The 25,417-nt window shown below is 42.2% G+C and overlaps 1 protein-coding gene across 3 annotated transcripts; it reads right to left on the minus strand.

Annotated features, from left to right (window-relative positions):
• Nucleotides 1-24: 24 nt before the first annotated feature.
• Nucleotides 25-25,417, minus strand: LOC104144422 (potassium voltage-gated channel subfamily A member 6). Of its 3 annotated transcripts, none has more exons than XM_068953932.1 (4): nucleotides 19,287-25,417; nucleotides 18,888-18,974; nucleotides 17,094-17,269; nucleotides 25-2,282 (listed from the first exon to the last, which is right to left on the minus strand). In XM_068953932.1, the coding sequence occupies exon 1, from the start codon at nucleotides 25,415-25,417 to the stop codon at nucleotides 23,861-23,863; it is 1,557 nt and encodes a 518-aa protein (XP_068810033.1). In that variant the 3' UTR covers nucleotides 25-2,282; nucleotides 17,094-17,269; nucleotides 18,888-18,974; nucleotides 19,287-23,860. The 3 variants fall into 3 exon arrangements, with proteins under 3 accessions (XP_068810033.1, XP_009673731.2, XP_068810051.1); XM_009675436.2 differs by having other exon boundaries at nucleotides 17,094-17,290; XM_068953950.1 differs by lacking the exon at nucleotides 17,094-17,269.

Raw genomic sequence — 25,417 nt, forward strand, 5'->3', positions numbered from 1 at the left:
TTGACAAAGGAAAAAAAAAACACATTACACTTTAAAAAATATTAGTTTTATTCACATGTCCAGCCTACTTAACAGTGGACACACCAGTACGAACAACCACAAATATCTATTTACGTGGGTTCTTCAGGATCTGGCCTGTGCAAAGTTGTATTTGAGTCAAGCACGTATTATGGCATCACCAATAGGGACAACTACTGCTGAGTCCCATCCCCTTGGTCAAGTAACTCAAAATGCTCTTCTCCCACTACACGTGGGATTCTCTACAAAAACTCACATTTCCAGAATTTTAATCCAGAATACAGCCTGAAGTGTTGCACTTTCAATGGTCCATGTACAAATCCTGTTTACCTCACACACACATATTTGAAAGGCTTCAGCTTTTCAATGCAACAAACAAATAAACAAACAAAAAACTGTCATCCACAATTTCTCAGAAATGTTGGGCCAGACTTGTGGAAATCAGCCTAGCTCTAATAAGAGAGTTGGAATTAGTTATATCATCACATGATCTGGTCTTCAAATCCCAACTGCTTTCCTTGAAACAATGAATACAAGCAAAGTTTCACCTCAAAAGCAAAGGGCTCTGTAACTAATATCCCTGCTGTTTGTACCGGCACACAGCACAGTCTGACCTGTGTATCCTGCATCTGAAGGGTACTCACACACTGCCGCAGCATTTTCAAGCCTTTCTAAAGGCATCCTGCGCTTAGGTTGGCTCTGAATACTACCCACCCTTGCAGAAAAGGTCCATGATAGCTCTAACTGCCCCATGTCAGCCACATGGCCTTGCCACACAGATCAAGACACGCAGAATCAGGAGGACTCAGATCATGAGAGGATCAGACCGTCAGCCAGCAGTCGTGGGGAAGTATTACAGCCCTAGACTCTTACAGGCACCAAGAGTTGTCACTTTAAAGTAAGCCACCCTCTGCCTCTTTTCCCTCACATATGAACAGTGATGACCGTTAGACAGGCTAGAAGTCCCTCAGGAAAATGTAGAGGGTGTTATTGACAAAGTGTCCTAGGGAAATCAGATGGCCAGAATCCATCAGAGCACCCACTGAAGATCCCAGCCATGATGCCTAGAATCCCCTTTACTTAACTATTCCATCTAGTCTCCCCTCCCACAATCAATACTCTTTTATCCACTCCCACCCACCTAGGTGGAGAGCTGACAACACACTCAGTTGGTCATTAACCTTTGGATGCACAGGTGACTTGCCACTGTCAAAGGCGGGGGAATCTAGGTCAGAGGATCTGTCTCTACCCCTCACTGTTCAGTAATAACTGAGTTTTCTATCAAATTCAGCACAGCACACAGCACACACTCATGGAGCTCGAAGAGCGATAAAAGTTTTTATCACAATGGGAGAAGACTTCAGAGCATTTCCCATGAACGCTGCATATAATTATATCACACTTTCAGAACTATCTGGCTAATGTGCCTTCTAAATCACACAAAAGGCAATCAGTAACACTATTTCAGTGAAACTCTCTGCAGCTACTGAAACTAAATTGCTGCCTCCTCTAAAACAGGCAATGGATTCACATGTTCACAACAAGAATTGGCTATACATACGTTAAAGCAACACGCTTCACAGAGAAAACAGAAATACCTCTAGTTTGGGCCCACCCCTTAGATATTACAGATATTAAGCATGAATAGGATGGTTATTACTTGTAGGGTTCTGTTAAACTCCTACCATTTATCTGAGTTACGAAAACACAGTTTATAAAAGCACAGCAATCCAGAGCAGAGAGAGAGGAAGACAGACGGACAGACTTTGGCCAATTGTTCAGTTCTCTAGAGAAAGTCATTTGCTCTTCTAAGGGCTGATGTTTTGCATTTGCCAGGCCTGGATCTTCCACTTGAAAGAAGGTTTAAAATAGATGCCACTAACAATGTCTTTTGGAGGTGCCCTGTGTTCATTTGCAGCTTACCATAGGACTCCAAGGCTTAACTGGAGCTTTTGATGAACTTGCTGCTATTTAATCACTGGAAACTATTTAGTTTAATTTTTTCAGACACCATACACACTTAAATCTCCCTCCGTCCTCCCTCTAACCCCTGTTCAAATCTAGTTTGAGTTTCCTGGAAATAAGAGTGTTAACCCACTTAAAAACTGTAACAAGAAAACCACTAAGCAAGGAAAATAGTTTCCTGTTCGTAACTGCTGCATTCCCTGCACAGAGGGAAACTTCAACAACTCTACAACAAGTAGATGCAGCAATGCCTTTTGCAGCATCCCAACATGACAGCCTTGCAGGATCCAGATTCCAGCCTAGGGAGAAAAAAAAAAACAGTGGTACATATTTAAAAAAAATACACAAGAAAAAGTCTTATTTTGCATGGACCACAGATAACACATGTCAACCTAAGGGTTAATTTTTTAATGAAAATGTTTGCAAAGTGTTGATTTGGGATTTCCTGCTAATATAACTGCAGCTGGCTACACTAGAAAGTGCTACCTTTCTTTGTTCACCTCAACACCTAACGGGATTTGGTTTGGGAGGATAGGGAAAGATCTTCCTTTATAGCTGCTGAGAATTATACACACCTCTTCTTGTGAAAGATGAATTATACATGTCTGAAGGCTACACAGTATAGTAGGATGCTTTTTAGTGTTGTGCAGCTCCAAGGAAGAAGACTCAAATCTGACCACTACCATAACTGGGAGTTTACTGTCTATCCATAGCCATTTTCTTGGTGTCTGAATTTAAGTCCTGCTAAGGCAGCTTTATTCCTAGCAAGGTGCCTTATAAGCCTCTTCCCCTTGTCAAGGTCAGGAAAGTCTATCAGACCAAGAGAGAGATTTGTTTTTAAATCAGAACTGAAACCATTTATTGAGGCAAAGAAGAGAAAAGGTGTTTGGCCTACAAGGTCTTTTATTCACTTACAGATTTCTCTATTGTCACACTTTGATGCAGTCACTTCTAATGGCACAGACCCATATGTCCTGGTGACACAGGAAACTTAAAGGGTTATTCATAAGGTATTAAAAGTTTATACAGTCTTCCATAGCAAAAGAGAGAGAAAGGGAAGACATAAAAGTGACTGGAATAAATATGACATTTGTACCTTCCTAAGTTAGTCAAAGTCAATGACAATCTTAGAAGTCACATTCAAGTTTCTCGTGAGAGCAATACTGTTTCATTTCTCTCTGCATGTCAGTAGTGTAAAGCCTCAATTCTGCTAGTCTAACCTGCACCTAAAAATTAACTTACTGCCCTTTTCCTGACTCTCTGTTTTCCAAAAATTCAGAGTAAAAGTAACTGGACCCAAGGGATTTCTTGGGGGTTGACGAGTCAGAGACTTCAGGAGACAATTCAAAGGAAGAGACAGATAGCAAGAGCTACAGTAGGCGAACCTACAAGAAAGCACTGTATTTTACTGTGCACAGTACTTTACCGAGCCATCACAGTGGAGCTTATTGGTCAGATTCTGCTCTTAGTTTTATACTGATGTACATCATGTGTTTCTTCTTTAGTTGGGATGCTTCACTGAAAAAGTGTGGAGGATCAGAATCTACATATTTGATATTTGATACCTAGGATGCCCTTTTTCCACAGTGCACATTAATAATCCAACAAACACTTAGAAATTGTAAAACATTCTTCATTTTAACCCTCTGATCTACAAGAAAAAAATCTATGCTCCATGCTCCTCTTTGGATTCTAAATTTATTTAGTAAGACTCCTCAACGGCCAAGGAATTGCACTCACTGTATTGCATGGTTAAGGTATATAACATAACTTACATGTCCAAAGTGAGAATTATGCAAAATCTAAAATCAATAGCAATAGAAATGGCCCCAGTAACTAAAAGCAAACTTGTCATAAACAGGTTTTTGAACTCATCATGAAATATTTTCTTGAAATATTTGCAAATCAAAAACCTCAAAAGTAAATATTTCTGGTCCACCTTTCATCAAATGCTCTCTCCTCATACAAAGCACTACAGGGACCAAACACTATGGCACTAGCAAATGTGTGAAAATAACTGGTTACTGCACAGTCCTTCAATATTGAACATATTGTGAAAAAACTAAACAGTATGACCACAGAAAATCAAAACAGTCATTTTAAATCTTTCAAATAAGTAAGAGATTAGCTGGTATAATACAGCAGTGAAGGACTGGTATGAAACTAAGGGTCAGATCCAAATTTATAATGGTGTTTGAAAGCAACATTTAAAAAAATGATTACTATCACTCACACAGAGAAAGCAAAAGAAAAGATGTTGACTGTGCCAGCAGAATGACAACAAACCTAAGATGATTTTTCAATGTCTCTAATTCTGCAAATGTAAAAGAAAGAAAATATCAAAAGTGAGTTGACATGTAAGAACGTAATTCCTGAAGCATAAGATGCATGAAATATTAAAGTACTCCTTATCAGGTATGGCTTACTCATTACTTAGTCATTATTTACTTTTAAATACTATTTTAATATATAGTAGAAAATGAGACCAAAAATTTCCAAAGTGGCCAGTGACATTGAATGCTCAGGTTCACATTCTAAAGGGACTGAATTTTAGAAGGTAGAAAGCAGGTCTACCTTTGTTTCTGTAATGGGCATACAGGAACAAAAATTACCATGTCTCTGCCATTTTTGAAAAGGTGGCCTAAAATTAAAAAAAAAAAAAAAAGGAAAAAGTGGAGATAATTTCTCAGTCATGGCCAAACTATGTCTCGAAGAGTCTATGTGAGATGAGGAATTACATTGTTTTGGATCTATAATTTTTCTGCATCAAGGAATTAAAAAGCAAAACATAATTCTGATGTCAGAATATGTATTTGCATAATGTTATATAGCTACATCTGCACTCAGAGTCATAATGTTCAGGAAAACAAAGGAAGAGAAATGTGGCTCCATATTAGAACAGGTCAGAAGATGCTCATTTCAGATGTGTGTGGGTTGTTGGAAGGGCACATGTGGTTGGTGTGGAGGGAGGCAAAGGGTTAATTTTGGGGAGCCATTTATCCCTTATTATTATCCCCATTTATTCCTTAATTTTAGGAATCTGATATTGACCCCATTAGCTCCTAACTCCTCCATGAGGTTTTCTGAAATCAGTGACATAAAAAATTGGGCCATGTTCTGGAACTGGATCTAAGCTGCCCTGCGCAATTATGTGACTAAGGTTCAGATGCTTCTTACGTTTAGATTTTGAACGGCTATGGTATTCCTCAGCGTTTAAAAAAACCTCCAGCTTCCTACCACCATGAAAGACCTTTGAATCCTTCTGACCAATCATGGATGCAGTCTAATTCAAACTGTATGTATAAGTAAGAGGGAATTCTACACACATGAACAATTTCTTGGAAGTTAAGAGAGCAGAATTTAATGCCTTGAGTTGTTCTGTCATAGCTGGGGATAGTAAAAACACTGGGAAAGTTATTTTTAGTGGATATATCTTCACTGAAACAAATTTTACTGTCTCCTGTTATGCTAAAGTGATACAAATGTGACAGCCAGCCTATTATACCATGCAAGGATAAGGGAAAGATGATTAAACAGATGAGATTCAATACACTTATATTGCCCATTTCAAAACAGGACTGACCAATGAAATCTTCTGAAGCAAAAAGGAGCAATGCAATTGCAAAGTGACCAACTCTGATGAGAGGATGAAGCTACAAAATCCTTCCAGTGTTTTGCTATAACAAAGGAAAACAAAGGCAATAGGAATGTAAAATCATCAGTTCAAGGGAAAAGATGCAGTATTGTCTCACATGAGATTTAACCTGACTGAGTGAATCAAAATGTTCGCGGCAAGTCCCTTTGCTCTATCTTCCTTCCTCCATTAAATCTCCAGTTTAACCCCACGCAGCACTGAGAATATGTAACTCTCATTTCTCTCCATGGGAGCCATGTGGAATTCCCATGAGGAATCTCAACCTTCAAGCAAATGTTCTATTTAATTCTGACATTAACAGTTACAATAATAGTTTTGGATTCAATGTCCTTTTATGAGTGCCAAGACTATATTGACCTGTTCCAGAAAACAGTTCATGTAGCCAAGTCCTACTTCCATTCCTTTTTACATGTCTAAATCTAACACAGCTAGCCCAAGTGCTTGTGCTCAGCCACCACCAAACCCTGGAGACACTCAAAAGACAGAAGATACTGAATTCCTCTGCGTGTCTATGGTAAATGACAGTGCCACCCAGATTGTCTCATGTTTCAGGCCTCCCCAGAACATATTAGTAATCTCTATCTCACTAGGTATATTGCTTAAAACCTAAAGCAAGAAGCATAGCTCTGAGCATGCCTGACAGGCCTGCTCCATATCTAACTTGCTAGCCACTGCCACTGTCTTTCAAATTACACCAGAAGAGTCTTTGGGGGCCAGTTGCCTCCTTTCATAAAACACCTCAGAGGTGAGAGCATTCATCCAGGACATTGGATACCTTGTTTCTGTCCTCTTCTATTGCAGCTGCCTCCCGGGAGAGCTTCAAAACTCCAAGCAATTTGGGCACAAGGTGCTCTCAGAGCTTTCCTTTTCTTTGCAAAGTGTTACAATTTCAAGACCCACTGGAAAAATGATTAAAACAAGGCAAATTCTCTAGGCTGGTGGCAGAAAAACTCACTGAGGAAAGGAAAAAGGGCTTGTCTGAGAACTGGAAGAAAGCTAATGTCACCCCAGCCTTCCCAAAGGGCAAGAAGGAGGACCAAGAGAACTACAGGCTTGTCAGCCTCCCCTCCATCCCCGGAAAGGTGATGGAACAGCTCATCCTGGAGGTCATCTCTAAGCATATGGAGGACAAGAAGGTGACCAGGAGTAGTCAGCATGGATTCACCAAAGGGGAAATATCGTGCTTAACCAGCCTGATAAGCCTTCTGTGAGGGAATGACTGGCTGGGTAGGTGAAGGGAGAGCAGTGGATGTTGTCTGCCTGGACTTCAGCAAGCCTTTCGACACTGTCTCCCATCACATCCTCATAGGCAAGCTCATGATGTACGGCTAGATGAACGGAGAGTGAGGTGGATTGAGAACTGGCTGGATGGCCGAGCTCAGAGGGTTGTGGTCAGTGGCACAAAGTCTAGTTGGAGGCCTGTAGCTAGCGGTGTCCCCCAGGGGTCAGTACTGGCTCCAGTCTTCTTCAATGTATTCCTCGATGACCTGGAGGAAGGCACAGAGCGCACCCTCAGCAAGTTGGCTGCCGATACTAAACTGGGGGGAGTGGCTGACCCACCAGAAGACTGTGCTGCCATTCAGAGAGACCTGGACAGGCTGGAGAGCTGGGCAGAGGGGAACCTCCTGAAGTTCAACAAAGGCAAGTGCATGATCCTGCACCTAGGCAGGAATAACCCCAGGCACCAGGACAGGCTGGGGGCTGACCTGCTGGAAAGCAGCTCTGCCGAGAAGGACCTGGGAGTGCTGGTGGACAACAAGTTAAACATGAGTCAGCAATGTGCCCTTGTGGCCAAGAAGGCCAATGGTATCCCGGGCTGCTTTAGGCAGAGTGTTACCAGCAGGTCGAGGGAGGTGATCCTGTGCCTCTACTCAGCCCTGGGGAGGCCACATCTGGAGTGCTGTGTCCAGTTCTGGGCTCCCCAGTCCAAGAGAGACATGGCACTACTGGAGGGAGTCCAGCGGAGGGCTACAAAGATGGTGAGGGGACTGGAGCACCTGTCATATGAGGAGAAAGGCTGCGAGAGCTGGGCCTGTTCAGCCTGGAGAAGAGAAGACTGAGGGGGGATCTTATCAGTGCATTTAAATATCTGAAGGGAAGGTTGTTAAAGAAGATGGGGACAGACTCTTCTCAGTGGTGCCCAGGCAACAGGCACAAACTGAAACACAGGAAGTTCCATCTGAACCTGAGGAAAAACTTCTTCACTGTGAGGGTGAGTGAGCACTGGAACAGGTTGCCCAGAGAGGCTGTGGAGTCTCCTTCGCTGGAGATGTTCAAAAGCTGGCTGAACACAATCCTAGCTGATCTGCTGTAGGTGACCCTACTCAAGCAGGCAGGTTGGACTAGATGATCTGCAGAGGTCCCTTCCATCATCAACCGTTCTGTGATTTTGTGAGAAAGTGGCAAAGAGTGGGAGGTAGCATTCCCTGCTCCAAGGAACGCTCAAGAGTTATACTTCCTCTTCTGCTTTATTAATACTTTGTGCCATGAAACTTCAGTAGCAAAGAGAACATCCTTCTGCACCCCTAAACCAGCCTTCTCTGTTGTGCGGTGGCCAGGAGGCTCTCCTAGAAATGTGGGTGCTCTTCTCTGCAGGAAAATAAGCTACCCTTGTCCTTGCTCTGCTTGGAAAAAAAGGGCTATGTTTCTGTCATGTGCCTTGTGAGGTCTGCATGGAAGATGTACTTCTGCACAGCCAGGTAAAAGCCTAGATAAAGCTGTGGAGGGTTCATGAAACACTTCAGCGCTGACTACTCTAGACAGCTCTCCAACAGCAAAAGGAACTCCTTTAAAAACGTCAATACCGACACAGAGAGCTGTCCTCATGCAAATAGAGCCTACATAACTAAGCTTACCTCCGCCACAAGCCGCCTACCACCTATTCAAATGTTTGTCATGCATCTAAGAGTTGTTTGTTAAATACCTCCACGGCCCACAGGATGGCACTGTGCCACCCCACAAACTCGTCCCTGACTATTGGTGGAATTTCCCAACTGCACAGTCAGTATAAGGCAAATTTTGTCATATCACAGATTTTCCTTTGAATTTCCAGGTTTTCCAAAACTCAGCTTTATTCTGCAAATTCTTCCGTACAGACCTGCCTGCTGAGCCTCCACATCTTTGCTCAGAAAAATCACCAGCTGCTCTCTGTGGATATTTTGCTTGACTAAATAATAGTACACTTTACCCCCAAAGGGTTAATTAGCCTAGTAGCTGCTCAGCAGCCTCCAGAACAACTGCTTTTTTTTGCTGCTGAGAAATTGTCTTTGACAAGTCTGAAACTAGTTAATAGCAATTACTGCTTAGAACATGCTTTATATGTCCAAAGTACTATATAAAGCCAAATTCAGTTAACAGTCTTGCTAATTAGCACTTAATTTCCATTCTACTTAAGATCACCACAAAAGCTCGAGGTAGATTTAGCCTAAAGCCATCAAACCTGGATTGAAGGGGGCTCTATGCTTTACATGCCCAAGCATGGACACGCTAGGCACACACACTCCAGCTATGCTGACGCAGCATCCACAAAGCAACTCGATCCACTCTCCTCTATGGTTCAAAGGTGGAGCTAACCCACAGACATTTAAATTTGGACTGTGCACCAGATTTCAAAACCTTCTCAAATGTTTGAGGATCCAGGGATGCGAGGCTTAGATTTCTTCCCTAACTCACAATGAAAATATTCCCAGATAACTGGAGAGTCAATGACATTTAAACTAAAATTGAATAAGATATGCCTGTCCCCATTAAAATTTGTTAAAAGGATCATTAGAATCAATTATTTCCACTTAAATTATCAGAGAAGTAACTTCAGTTTTACTGGGATTGGTAACTTGAGTCTAACCTTCTTTAAAAGCTTTGATTTCAACTGCTTGCCCCTATTAAAGTTGAATCTGTTTTATCTTCATTGCTGTTTTAAATGGTTTTTTGCAAGATGACTATGCCCAGGGAACCAGCATACAAAAACACAACAAAATATTAGGACTGGCTCTACAGTCACAGGCAAAGACAAGAGTTGCTAATGGCAACAGACTACAGGGGACAGCAAAATAGCCATGGTCCTGCTGTCTGCTTTGCTTATACCAGAGCCCTGGGAAGCTGACAAGAAGGGTGGAAAAAGGCATGGGGAAGAGGAAACGGCTGCCATGGTTGTGGCAGCAGTAGTATCAGTCACTGCTCCTTACCCCTCCCCTCCTCCTAAGCAACTGCAACCAAGGCTTTCCAGGACCCCTCTGGCTCAGCTGTCCTTTCTTTCCCTTTCTCACTTTTTCTTTCAAAGGCTTAACTCAGGTCCCAAATATACAGCAATATTAAATTTTGCCCTCACAGCTGGGACACATCAGGTTGGCACAGTAAAACATTAATACACTGAAAACAGCCACATTCATTTATAGGAAAGTTGCCATGCCTTGATGAAGTTGTGGAATTAAAAGAAAACACCTTTAGGAAAGGCATTGTTGTAGTGGACTCCACCTGTGGCGATGTGGATGGAAGTGGGATGCTGCAGGCTGTAAAAGCCATACACTCAAGGGATCACCAGAGCAACTCTTACTTGGAGATGAGGAGTGTGATCAAAAATAGCAATAAGAAAATAAATAGCCAGTTAATTTAGAGCTCACCAGCCCCAAAGTAGTGGGTGATTTTGGATCAAAGGAACCTTTTCTCTTGTTGCTCTTTCACTGTCAAGTAACAAACCAGCTCAGAGCAAGAGGTAGGATTTGTCAAATGTTTGCTGCTGCTCTGACTCTGCTTCACTAAAGTCACTAGAAATATTCCCATTGAACACAGTGGCAGTGGTGCAGTTAGGCTTTAACATGCATTTTTTTTAAACCCATCTTTTATAAATCCACACCAAACTCCTGGGAGTAAGGTTTATGGTGAGTGCATTTTTGGCATGTCTGACTGGTTAACTCATCTACCCACCACAGCTGCCTGACGACCCAGTAGCCAGGTTTATGACTACTGATGAGAAGCATGGAAAGGGGGGTGTGGATGTAGGGAAACATCAGCTGTGAAAATGAGGATGCCCCTTAAAGAAGTTGCAATCATGTAAAATCAGGACAGGCCTATAGAGAGGCTGGCTGAACATCAGAGCAGCGAACCCAAGTCCTGCATCCCAGCCCGGCCTCACGCTTCTCTGCTTGTGATTCACTATAGCAAAAAAGTAGTTTGAATTATCCGGAGAAAAATGAGCTTACACATCCATTGTTCCTATAGATCCTTTTCAGTGATAAACAGTCAAGTGCATGCTGAGAAAAGAAATAAATTACTTCAATTCTATAGCTGGGAAAATTGAGGCATGAAGAAATGAAGAGAAATGAGTAAGTTCAGTTGTCAGTCCCACAATATCTTACAGAATGTACTTGTGATCCTCCATCTATTCACAGACAGACTGATATTGCCTGACAGTGCATACTCAAAAACATTCAAAAGGGAACTTAGTTATGCTTCAGGACACAAAATTTTCAAGACAGCAGGTCTCACTTCCTTACTGTTTGGAAAGCTGACCAGCTGAAAAGCTAGAGATTTCAAAAACAGCATTGTACCACCCTATAGAGTTGGCATCAGAAAAAATACACTGATGTACAAATACCAGCTGAGAATCTGGCTCCACTTGCCTGAAATCAATTGTCTGCATCAGTTATAAAATATTTCAGCCATTGAGAAAACTCTTGATGGATCACGATGGGCACAAAGACCTGCCAATGGCCCCCACCAAAAATGTTAACTGACTCAGGTGCTGAAATATGTCTTACAGGATGGTAAGGAATTTCTAAGAGGTTTCATCTGGTCCCTTTCACGTATGTTTGCTGCTGAATCACCAATATATGACTAAATGTAAAACATGACAAGTCATAATTGCCATTCTGTGCATCCCTGCATTCCTTTGAAAAGCCATAAAGGAAAGAAAACTAGCAAAGCATTGAGGAGGATTAGATGCTAAGTTGTTACTAAAATAATATAAGGAAATAAGATCTGGCCACATTCAAAGTGCTGATTTGACTGCTTAGGACCAGAGAGCTGCTAACATCCAGATCACATTAGTGCTTAGAGAGCTAATACAAATTTATGTGGCAGATGTTACTGGTGACCTCCTCCCACAACCATCATATTTTCTTCTTCTTACTTTAATACCTTGGGACCATATAGCAACATAAAGGGGGAAAAAAGCATAAATTTACTTCCTCTGGACTATCTGTGAAGAGTTAATCTCAGTTTCTTATCTCCATAGTGCATTCAACTGGCTTTCAATTTACCTTGCACTAAGTCAGCTCTGGCCTTTGTCAGCTTGAAATATTTTGCAGACCTTTAACCATACAAGATCTTGCAAGGGAACAGAAAGTCATGAGTAAGGAGGGCTGGCTTTAATATTTTGTGCCTGAGCCTGAAAAACAGAAATCAGATCAGCATGGCCAAAGCACCGGCCCATAGCCAACATAAAGCTAGCTAGCAGCAGGACTGGTTAGCATTTGGATGCTCCACAGGTCTCATGCACAGGACCAAATGTTTCTCTGTGTTTGTTTGATCTTCGCTGTCCATATGTTAATTATTATTGTTAAGACAGTAATATACACAGTACCTTAGGGAGTAGGGGTCCTCAACTGTGTCTTACATTATAGAGGTATAAGTAACAGCTGTCTGGGGCTTACTCAAAAGGATCTTACTGTTTAAATGGTTTAGGGAAAAGATGCAACTAAACAGGATAGTATTGTCCCATTTTATAGCTGAGACACTGAAAAATGTGGGACTTACAAAGGTCATGTGATAGAGCCGGGAACTGTACCCATGGCTCAAAGTGAAGTATTTAACTACAAGACTTTCTTTCTTAAGTGGTCCCTTACCTTAATGAAAAATCTTACACTAAACCTTATACTAAAATGCCAGGGACAGAGGTGTGTGGGTAATTTTCTGCTGCTTAAGGAATATGACTGGGGGAAGCAGAACAGAGAGAAAAGCTGCATCAGTCTCCAAAATCCACCACATCTACATCACAGCTGCAGCTGGGTTGATCAGTATGTATTCAGCCATCTTCTATGGAAATGTTGATTAATGGTTACTATGCAAAGAAGAGCTCACTACTCATCTTCTCTAAAATCCACTTATCTCAGTGTTACTGGGACTGCAGAAACCTGTCCAGATTTTTTTCTAAAGAACCAAAGAAAAAACTTACAAGGTAAATAACGAGGCAAGCTGAAGTACCCTGCAGATAGCACCTTATCCTACTGTCCTTCTTTCTCCCACTGCAGCCAAAAAAATTACTAGGATTGTATTCTGTTTTTCCTGGGGTTTTTTTATTTGTTTGGGGTTTTTTTGTTTTGTTATTTTTGTTTGGTTTTTATATGGCATAATGTCTGCCTAAAGGGATTCTAAAAGCTTACCTTCCGAGTGAAAGCAGGTAGAGTTTGGAATTCATAAGAATGATATGTTCCACTAAGTCACACTGTGCTGCAAAAACATTAAACAACTTTTTTACCTGTGCTTTTTTTACAGTTGCAGAAAAGCACAGTTGGCTTGCCTCAACAACAGTTAAAGCACTGGAACATCCTTTTTGTCACTCTGAATACATGTTCCAGTATATATGTCATTTGGCCTGTCATTTCATTTGGTTTGGAGCATTCAAATATCATCTAATTGAATGGAAAGAAGTACTGGAGCTGACACTGGAGCCACACTGCTCCAATGGCTGCCAGTAAATCTGCTTGGAAAAAAATTAAAAAAAAAAAAAAACACCTGTCCTAAATCAAGGACAATCTCAGAAAAAGCCCAGCAAACAAAAACTCATTATATCTTTCATTATAGGTCAGAGTAAAAAGTCATAAATTAAAAATTTTTGTATTTTACATTGTTTTACACATATTTCCTTAAAAATCATTTTCAAAAAATAAAAAAATCAAAACATTACAAAAACCATGATATGCATTACAGACTTTACCAAATATTAGTTCTAAAAAGAATATCAAAATGAACCAAAACTAAGCTGCTCCTGTAGACATTGCTGATTTTGAAGAAGACACATCCTTTGATGGAAATATGTCCCACAGAAAAGTTTGCAGTCCACTGTGGAAAACTCTAACAGATGATCAGATAACAGAGTAATGGCTGAGCAGTAGTGAATACCCTCCACAGTACTTCTGAAAGTCACTGTGCCATCTCCAAGGGCAGACTACAAAAATCAATAGTTTTGTGGTATGAAAACCTATATTCTACCCTATTAGGAGGAATGTACCTGACAGTACTATCTCTGATACATTACAATTGCAGCATAATTCATATCTTCAGAAACATTTGTGAGATTTAGCTAAAGAAAAAGATGACTGATAAAGTAGACGTTCTAGCTTTGGCCATCTAATAACCATATCCGAAAAGGGTCTGGTAGATAAATACCTACCCTGTACCTTTCCATTTTATGTGCTGACAATGAAGTGGGATTTAAATGCTGATCAGGTCTATCCTTCTGTCACTGACAGGGGAGCTTTTGCATGGAATGCCTTGCTGTTGAATGGCAGCACTACCCTTAAAAATATAGGCCTGTTAATAAGAATACAGCTCTTGACTGAGGAACATTTAGAACAGAAAGGGCAAATAAGGAAGCCACTGATCTCAAGTTCAGAGCATGCCAAAAAACAATATGGGTAAATACTATTTACCAGGATGCATAAACAAATCAGACTGGCATAAAGAATTGCCATAAATGCATCGCCCATGCCTCCTACATATCCTCATGAATCAAGATCATATCTCTGCAGGATTTGCCCCTGCGCTCTTTATCTGTACTCCCTTGCAAAATCAACACCTACTTGCTAGAAGACATGGTTGCAAGGGTCAAGGAGATGAAGATTTCTTCCAAAGCACCAAACCAGAAGTCACAGGTTTTGCTCTTTTTGACTTCTGCTTTTCTACCACTCTCGATAGCTCTTCAAACCTCATGCCATCCCTACTGTAAAACTGGAACATAACAATGCTCCCTCACCATTGGAAAGTTACCTGAGCTCCAAAAAGTTGCGTACAACCTTAACCATAGAAGCTGTTTGCTTTTTGCTCTCTGTATGTATAGTGCTGACTGCAGTAGGACCTTGACCATCAATATGCTGCTCTCCTCAAGACTGGGCCTCCTATGCATCTGCAGTGCAATAACAGTAAATTAAGAAGTACATAAATATTTAATGATAGTGTCTGTTTCCATCAATGTCAAAGTGAGGTGAGTGCAGAAACAGAAATACCCTGCTCATGGTACAAAAAGCACTTTTTTGGCTGCCTCTATAGAAGTTACACAATAATTCCTTTTTAAGTTTGCTTACTGTTCTGGCTAAAGAAATGATGCCTATTTTAGAAAACACTTGGGATAAGACCTTAAGACAACATATGCACATCTGGATTTGTGCGCACCATCATGCTAATGTCATTAATCCAGTTCAGAGGGTGTTCATATTCTTCTGCTTTCATAATGTGCAGGGTTATTGGTAAGTCTTTCTTTTGATCTCTCTTTTTTATCTAAGGGGGAAAAAATGAGGCTCTACCTCAAAGTTTAAAAACAAAATATGCAGGCCAAAACATAGAAACAAATCACAAGATGATGGCTTCATCACAGAAGTGAACAACGAGCAGCAATAAGCTAGAAGGTGAAATGTAAGGACTGGACTCTTCTTGGTGCCTCCATGGCACACACAGCTGGTTGGATGGATGAAGAAGCTCCCACCTTGGTCAAACTTTGTTCTAGCTCTGAGCTCAAAGGGATACTTAGTCACTTGCCCACAGGTTGAAATGAACTTAAAGACAGGAGAAAGGAAACGGATGGAGCCACAGCTTTATTCTCTCTCTGCCAGAACAGTGCCTATTCTCCTAACCTCTTCAGGCCAGTGTGACTATCATTATCACCTGCTCTGACCTTCAGTTCACAGAATGTTGTTGAAGGTTATTCACCACTGCATCCAAACCAGAAATCCTGGTTGAGTTGCAGCAGAGCTGGCTCAAGGCTTTTCTCAAAAACACGCAAAATTCATTATTCCAGTGACGTCAGGGAGCTGAGGGACTAGTAGAAGCCCCCAAAAAAGAGGTAAGTCAGCTTTTAGAGAGAGATCAACGGAGAGCTGGAGGGGTCTTGGTAGAGAAGGGGCAGGTCCTGGGAAAGGACAGCAGAGGTTCCAGGTTGAGGGGAAAAGCAGTAGATAGAGACTGGTGGTTTTTAGAGGGCAATAGATGAGAAGCATTTAAGGCATGGGTTCTATGTCTGCCTCTACACTAACTGCGAGATTGATCTAGTACCCCCTACCTGATCCTACCCCACTTTTAGGACCTCTTTCTCTTCCCTCAGTCACACGGAGACTGAAAGTGCTCCTTCTGAGACCTTCAAGGACTACATCTGCAACTCTGATAGCTGTATGACTTCGGTGACTCAGGATGTGACACTTGCACTCTGGCTGATCTTAGTTCCACCAGTCTTTCTTGTTGTCTGTCTTCCCCTACCAATAAGCTTGCAGCTTACCACCAAAATTCCTATGACAGCTTTAACCTTTTTTAACTGTTTAAGGAATGATAATTCCTTTTCTTTAAGTCCAGTATTCAAACTCACCTAGTTCAGTGTCCTAATTCATAGCCTTGATGATGATGTTCGGGCTGAATCACTGATAAATTTTGTAAGCTCAGCCATACTATTAATATTTTAAACAATCCCAGAATTAATCCTTACGAAATTCCCTTAAGAACTCTCTCCAGTCTCACACTGCTTATTTCAAGAGCACTTACTGCTATTTTCCTTTCTTCTGCTCCTTATTGACTCCATATGAATGAATGTTTGTGCTTTAGGAATGCAAAACCCACACCAATCATGATTAGGCACTTCCCAAAGTTTTAAACTACCCTGTAATATTCAATATGACTCTATAGTTCTTCTATCAATGTTTATCTGCCTCATCTCAACTGGTATTTTTCCACATAGCATTCTAATGGCTTTTATGTGAAGCTTTTTGTCTAGTTTCAGGAAAGACATCATTTAAATCAGCAGAGTTAGAACAGGAAAGAAGCTGACCAGTATGCTCAATCTTGGTATTCCCTGAAAATGGAGATTCTAGACCCAAGAGATCTATAATCAACCTTTAGGACTGCAAAAATCTTCATAGATGACAACAACAGCAAAAAGTGTAGGTGAGGTAGAGTTCGTCTCCATGTCTATCTCTGCTACCCTTCTGTTATATTATTTCAAGACTTCCAATCATATTTCCTTAGCTTAGAAACCTTCTTCTCCTTGGAAATCATATTAAAGCAAGAGAAAGTTTGTGGAAATTAGAATAGGAAACAGGCCGAGAATCTAGGCCTGGCATCTGCTCCATTCTACAACAGAAAAGAGCCTGGTGACCCTGTGCACCTCACTCAGCCTGAATTCTGCTCCAGTCAGGTCCATGTCTGTGATGTCAAGGGCACAAGACAGCCAAGCATGGCACAGCTGATAGGTACTCACTTTCCCTTTATGGTATAGTGATGGTGTGCCTTCCTCAGAGCACGGTACCAGATAAGCACACAAAAAGATTGTGATCCACTTCTGCTTTCACCAGGGATAAATTTGGAGTCACTTCACTGACGTCAGTAGAGTTATTCCAGAATTACACCAGTGTAAAGGAGGGCAGCATCTGCTTCCTGAAAATGGATGCCATCAAGCTAATTGAAAACAACAGATGCATCAACAAGCAGCAAGAGGAGACAGTAATGTTCCAGTTTTCTTGTAAAATGCCCTTTCAGTTCTCTCTAGAGAACGTAAGGGAATAAACCAATCTCTACTCTAAAAGCTAAATCTTTTGTTGGTGTAAAATGGCATACAACTTTTTAAGTGAGTGGACCTGTACAGATTCACACCACCTCAAGAGATCTATTCTAGATAGCTGCATTTACAGCCCTCCTCACATCTACAGAAAGTATAGGTAAATCTACAGTGACTTTGGACCTGATTCTTCTTTCACCATTACTTAAACTAGAAACAACATCTTTCATATGCTTGAGGATACATCTGTCTAACCTTAGGCAGAGGTCAGTATCCGGACCCTAGTTTTCTTTAAACCTACAATGGCTATTATACAAGTTCAGTACTTTGTGATTTATAGAACTTTTTGACTAATGGTCCTCCAAAACTTTATACCACTGAGTAAAATAGCTTTATATTCATTTAGTGCAAGGAAAGGCAAAGAAGAAATTGCTCAGCTTTCAGTGATACTTTGTGCTAAGACAAAGGATTTCCATGAGTCTTGTCTTCTAATGAGTAGGTAAAACAGCAACAGTATTTAGGGTGACTGTGGAAATCGATGAGTAAACACTTTCCCCAAAATTTTCCTCCTGCAAATCCTTTCCTTTCTTTCAGCAAGAAAAAGGTGTACACTGGAAAGTTCAATCTATTGCTTCAACCACTTTAAATCTGCATGAGAGAGAACATGGAAATTTCCTGTAATGAATGTTTATCAATTATTGCTTCTGCTTTAGGAATGCAAAACCCACCTGATCCTGGTTACATGTTTCCCAAAGTTTAAAACTACCCTATAGTATTCAAGCCCTCGTGCCAGATAACGAGCCCCAGACAGGCTTCCCTGGAAAAAGTGAAAACTCAGCCAGCTAAGCAAGGTGTACATCACTGACACGCATACTAACAATATAAGCTACCCTGCAAATCAGTGTTACTGCAGTTCCTGTCTGCTTTCCCTCATCAACATTTTCCTGATTTGCTCTCTCTGACCAGGGTCTTGTCTTATGTGGGACCTGATCCTTCACATCACTGAGCTCCTTCTTGCAATTAGTAGGCAATTTCATCACCAACTGCTGTCTTGTAGCAGCTAAGGATACACAGCATTCACTGGCAATTGCTCATTTTATCAGAGGATTAAGTCTTTACAGCCTGCAAACACCTGCTTCCCTTCTTAACTTTATGTATATAGCAGATGACTGTAAGTCAGGTATTCTACTATCTGCCTGCTGGTGAGTAAGGATACAAATATCTTCAGAACAAGGTTTCTCTGGAGTATAAGCTCCACAGAGCAAAGATGAAGAGCTCAGACTGTGATCTCTGTTATAGCAATGTAAAGAGACATTTCTGTATTTACATAGCTGCAACTGAGGGCAGAATCTCATTTAGTCTTCTCTATAAAGCCTCTTTAGTCTTCTCTATGAATTGCTCTGCCTATTTCCAGCATTGCATAAATAAAGACGCTGATGCTCTTATTCTTGCCAATATAAACCTAAAGAGAAACCTAACTCCATTCAGCAGACTTACTTGGACTCATCTCAGATGAGAGCTTTTGGGAAAGCTGTGGTTAACTCTTGCTGTAATCTGCAGATGTTTCCCTGATGTTAACAGGACCTGAAGAGAAGAATAAACAAAAATAAGCATTTTAACAAACAGCATGTGTTTTGACTTGATGCAGAAGACTGAAGTTGGAGCCCAATATATTACCAAGGTAGTTTTACTAAATGGAGTTCTGGCAATTTATATCAGCAGATGGGGAGGATCTGGCCCATACTGCAGTTTTGTAATTTATAATTATCTTTCTCTCCTTCTTCACCTAGAACTAGACTCTTCCTCCAGGCTGCAAATCTTAATTAGGAAATCCTTTTTCATTAACTGCAAGAAACCCTTAGTTGTTAAGTTTTACAGATGAAAAAGAAACCTTACCTACTTCTGCTACAGCAGCAGATGCTGGAGCTGTCTGTTCCTTTGCTTTTAGGGATGACGTTGCTCTTTCCACCACAGTATGGAAGACACTTAAATTCTTATCATGCCTCTTGCTGCCCTGAATTTCCTTTATACTCACTCTTCTTTATCTCCATAGGGGTATTCATACACTGAATGGATGGTCCTTGCAGAGAACATTAAGTCCAGTCACCTTCACCTCCACAGCTGATATAGCAATGAAACTTTATTCATGGAAGCTGGAGCAAAAGGAGCAGAGCCAAACAGCATATTGCTCAAGAATCCCAAATGTCAACATTTTCCAAACAGTAACAGACTAGAAATTCCATCTTGGAGGTAAGTGCAGGGACCCATCAGTAATGTAGACTTCAAAAGATCACAAAACAATTCTTCATGCTTTTCACACTTACAGTCCTTTATGTGGGTGATGAGCTGTGGATAAAAAAAGTCATCCTCAATAAAATTCTTCCTTTCCTTCCTTCCCCACCTCCTGCAAGAAGATTTCTGCCCTGTCCTAATTTGGTGCATAACATTCTGCAGGGAAACAATCTGGGGAACTGATGGTCACAAAACAACAGCAAGGGGTTCAGGAAACAACTCTTCCACAGCAAGACTTTATTTCCTAATGAGATTGTTGAAAAAAGAGTTTCTGTTTTTTGGTTTTTTTTAAATGAGATGCTTTAGCTCATGTTCGTGGTCACTGGGCACCCAGATGACTCCAAATTCAGAGGCCTGTTGTCCCCTCAGCTCCTTGACTGTGAGTGCTCAGAAGTCCTTCACACACTCCCCACCTGTCTCTGTGCAAGGACATGCAGATAAAATCCTTTCCCATCTCCTGGTTTGCATGTCTGTTTTCCAATGCTGGTAATAGTCTGTCAGTCTTGAGCTGGACAGGGCAGTTGTACGTGATACAAGGTGATGGGATCTTCTTCAGTAAGCAAAGAAAACAGCTACGGACTACTCGTATCTGAGAACTGGAAATATTCAGTGAGTGCTTTTGCTTGTAGCCAAAGTCACAAGGTACAGAGAAACAGTCTGGGAGGTTGTTATGGAAACAAGTCCCAAGAGATGCCTACTTTGCTTCACAAAGACTTGATCTGCCTTAAGGAGGAAATAGCTTGACAGATAGACAGTTCTGTATTTCAAACATCCAGAAGTGAGTGCTAAGAGCTGATAATGTGAGGTGAGATTTTTGAAAGCACCTGTGTGATTTGAGGACACCATTCCTATGTAAAGTCAATGACGTGTGCTCCTAGATCACCTCAGCCATTAAAAAAAAAAAAACTGAAGTCTCCCCAATAAAAATGCCAAATTCCAGAACTGCAGTAGTCTCCAGTATTATTGAAGACCATGGGACTTCACTCTCCTGCTTTTCAGGAAATGTTTAGAGAGGGATTTACATGTCTAAATGGAAGGTTAGCATTTCTAAGCTTCTGTTTGCTTTTTGTATTTCTCTTAGCTCTAACACAGAAACCCCAAGGAACAAACTTTTACTCCTGTTTTACACATTCTCAATTCAGTGCTGAAAAATGTGGATTGAAAAAACTGCACAAATCTGCCTGTTTGTAATAAAGTTCCTTCACACCAGTATTGTGTGTGTGCATGTGTATGTGTAGAGACTCTTAAAAGCCACAAACACTCCAGCTAGAATCCTACTGCTGAATTCACCTGAGAGCAGGAGATCTCTTTACAAGAGCATCTTTACAAGAGATGCTGTGATTATGCTACCAATAAGTTATCTCACATCTTTCGTCGTTTGTCATGCTGGTCAGGAGAACAACCTTTTCTTAGAAAGGAAGGATTCTGCCTGGCAGGGGTAATGGGGTCAGGCCCAAGGGAAAAAACAAGCACAGGAATTTTCTGACGTAGGTTCAGTGTGCCTCATGCCCCCTCCTGAACTTGTGCTTAACCTGAGTTTTTTATATCTTACTTTAGGGAAACTTTTATCAGCTGATATGCTCAAGAATAAAATAACCCAAACATGGGCATTCTGCTAGGAGATAGCAGGAGTCTTGACATACCTCTAGGAAGAGAATATCTTAAACAGCAGGTTCTTTTGCTACAACCACATAAAATTTGAAGAAAATTCACTCTCTTGCACATAAAAAGATTTTGTTACCGTGAACCTGAAACACATCTAAAAGCAATAGCTTTTTATCAAATTAACTGAGAGACCAAGACAACTTTTTACACAAAATCACCAGACATCCCACTTTGCAGATCCTTCCTGAGACCCACTGATTTACTAGGATTACTTACCCAGAGGTTGGTTACATGCTTTAAGGGCTGCAGAATGAATCCCGAGGTTCGGACTCTCCCAGACATTTGCCTCAGTCCCAATGAACCAAAGAGGAATTGGGCCCTTATGTACCTCTGCGGAGATGGCCCTGGAAGTTACATTCTGCTGGTCTTTATTCAGGTAAACTCCTGCCAGTTCAGAGCCCTCACCACATCCCACTTGTGGGTCTCCCAGACTGTCCTCCAGTAACTAAGACAAATGGGATTTTGCTACTGACTTCAGCGAGACAGAAAATAAAGGTTTCAAAATAATGGTTTTGCACTGACCCCAAGGGAAATCCCCGTGCATCCAAAAGCCTTTGAGAAGACAATGGGACTCTGGAGAAATGCAGCAGTTAGGATCTGCACAAACAACTTCTACCATATGATCAGGGCCCAGATGAGGAGAGCCACAGTAAAAGCACTCAAGGCTTAGAGCCAGATCTCAAAGCAACAAAAAACAAGCAGGGTAACAAAGATGCAAAGAGATCTCATCTCATAACCCTGCCAGTTCTGACTATATGAAATGACATGCCTTTAGTATTCTTAGCCGTATGGTTGAAAGGCATAACATATACATATACATAAAACATATTCTATATATTTTGCATCTTGACATTGTGTCTATTTTATGTATTACATGTGTCACATGCAATATGTAATACAATCTAATACACATATATAGTACGATGCAAGGCATTAATGGCTGCCTTTGCTTTTATACACATGCACGTATGTGAATGCAGAAAATACATTTAGATAAAGAACAAAAAAAGGCATTTCCTTGCAGTAAAATTTATCAACGGAATCTGAAAGCATCTGTTTCCCCTTCTCACCCACTGGCAGAATCTGAGACATCTTACATTCAGGAATAAGGCAAAGCTGATTAAAGAATGGAATGATCTGGGAAGCAGAATATGCATCTTAAGATGCATATCTCTGGCCGCTTGACAAGCCCCACACTTCAGGCCAGGGTATGCATTTTGCATTGCTAGCATAAGTTGTTCCCATAAAGATCTACTGTATGCAAAAGACATTGTTGTGCCTTTTGTTTAAGAAATATACAGAACTGGCTAGATCAAACAAAAGCATCTCATCAAGGTTAGCTCTTTTCTCCTCTCATTTGAAAGATCTGGGATATGCTGTTAGGCTTGTGCAGATGGCTTTGGAAAGTTTGTTCAGTGCTGATCTATATCTCTAATGCTTACGTGCTTATCCTGGGGCAATTTATGCCTGCAGCCAGTTACCCCAGTGCAATCTTCAGTTAGCGCAGGTGCAGCTGTCTACAGTTGAGGTGTTTCAGCAACAGAATTACACCAACATGCAAACTTCCCTCAGCTATATAAACCTTCCAGTAAAAACCCAGTGGAGTCAATTGCTCTCACACATCTGAATACAGAACTGGATACTTGAAGCATTAAGTACATCACATTAAACACTATTGTGTGGAGATAAACTATGGCGATAACAAATGATTTTTCTCAAATGTGTCTTGCATCAGAAGCCACTTACCACTATGAAGATTAAGTTGGTATTATAAAAGCCAATTAACTTCAGGGCTCTGGCATAAATAAGGCTGAAATAAGCTTAAAACACAGAGAATCATCATGAAGTCTGTTGATTTTTTTTAAGCCTGCTTTTGAAATCTGATCACAAGTAGCTAAGAAATTTTAGATCTATGCACCTTTTTCAAAACAAACTCACATGATTTTTAGCATGCCAAGGGTTGCAAAGGAAGAAGGCCTTTGCTGACTTTCCCCTATAGCTGCAGAATTCACTGTGAGGCTGGCTACAGCGTTTCCATTATTCAAAGGCAATGGCATGACAGGCGTGACTGATCCTGCAGCCAAGGGCACTGCACTGGCACAGGAACTAAGGTCAGAGCTTGAGCCAGATGCTTGTAGCCCTTTTAACTGTTTATTCTGTGCCTAATCCTTCAGCTGAAGTTGTGTCAAGGGCTTCTTCTTTGCCAGTGGACTAGAAAGGCTAGCCTTCGGAGTTAATATTTGATTAAAGCAGTCTTCAGAAAAAGAGAAATCCATGAGGAAGTGGGAGATGACAGCTAGCGCTCCACAGAATAAAGCAAGAACATTTCCGATTGCACAAGGTAATAAGAAACAGCAAATCAGGACAGGAGAGCCCGTTATCACAATCATTCTGTTTACGGTATCACAATTCACAGTCTGGCATGTAAATGCTGAATAGATCCAGCTGCTAGTGGGAAGACGGCTGTGCAGCAGCTTGCCGCTCTGTGTCTGGACCCCAGAAAACAAAACTAATCACACCTCTGTCAGCATTTTCTTCTCTTTATAACCCTGGTTGTTGGGAGGAATGAAGTTGGAATATTTCATGGACTCCAGGTCTTCTGCTTCCAGGAATTCAGATTTGCTGAGAGACTGATTACTATCCCCCTTCCTGGGCTCAGAGAAGGGGGACTGCTGCTGACCACAGGTGACATGGGTGTACTGGCACTGCTCTTCATGATCAGTCTCTCGGTGGTAGAAGTAGTTGAAGTTGGACACGATGACAGGGACAGGTAGGGCAATAGTGAGCACGCCGGCAATGGCACACAAGGAACCCACGATCTTGCCACCAATTGTCATGGGATACATATCTCCATAGCCCACAGTGGTCATGGACACCACCGCCCACCAAAAAGCATCAGGGATGCTGGTGAACAGGGAGTCAGGGTCATCAGTCTCTGCAAAGTAGACAGCGCTGGAGAAGAGGATGACCCCAATGAAGAGGAAGAAAATGAGGAGGCCCAGCTCCCTCATGCTGGCCTGGAGAGTCTTCCCCAAGATCTGCAGCCCCTTGGAGTGCCTGGAGAGCTTGAAGATCCTGAAGACCCTGACCAGGCGGATGACCCTGAGGATGGCCAAGGACATGGCTTGTTGCTGGCCCCCGTTGCTGCTGCTTCCAGGCTGCTGCTTCTGCTGCTGCTGTTGGGCCAGCTCAGTACCCAGGGTGATGAAGTAGGGGATGATGGCCACAATGTCGATGATGTTCATGATGTTGCGGGAGAACTCAGGCTTGCTGGGGCAGGCAAAGAAGCGGACAAGGAGCTCAAAGGAGAACCAAATGATGCACAGGGTCTCAATGAGGAAGAAGGGGTCGGTGAAGAAGGGGCCGGCACCAGCAGCAGGGTGCAGGGGTGGCGGGGTCCCACTTGGTGGCGGCAGTGGTGGCAGGATCAGCGCATCACCGCCTGGCAGCGCTGCCTCCCCAAAGCCAGGCTGGGTTCCCTTGGGTTCCTGGCGAAACTCAGGCAGGGTCTCCAGGCAGAAGATGACAATGGAAATGAGGATCACCAGCACAGAGACGATGGCAATGGCCCGGGCTGGCCCCGAGCTCTCAGGGTACTCAAAGAGAAGCCAGACCTGGCGCTGGAAGTGATGCTGCGGCAGAGGCTTCTCCTCCTCTTGGATGAAGCCCTCGTCCTCCCGGAAGGTCTCGATGGCCTCCTGGCCCAGCTGGTAGAAGCGGATCTCCTCCAGGAAGATGTCCAGGGGCACATGGACTGGCCGGCGGAGCCGCCCTCCAGACTGGTAGTAGTAGAGGATGGCATCGAAGCTAGGCCGGTTCCGGTCAAAGAAGTATTCGTTGCGGAGGGGGTCGAAGTAGCGCACCCGGCGGCTGGGGTCACCCAGCAGCGTGTCGGGGAAGATGGAGAGGGTCCGCAGCTGGGTCTCAAACCGCAATCCCGATATGTTGATCACCAGCCGCTCGCTGCTGCAGCAGCTGTCGCCGCTCCGCTCCTCACCCGCCGTGTCCGCCTCCACCTCGCCGCCGCCCGCCCGCGGAGCCGCCAGCGCCAGCGGCTCCTCCGCCCGCAT

Source organism: Struthio camelus, chromosome 1, assembly GCF_040807025.1.
Source record: "Struthio camelus isolate bStrCam1 chromosome 1, bStrCam1.hap1, whole genome shotgun sequence".
In the NCBI taxonomy this organism is placed as follows: Eukaryota; Metazoa; Chordata; class Aves; order Struthioniformes; family Struthionidae; genus Struthio; species Struthio camelus.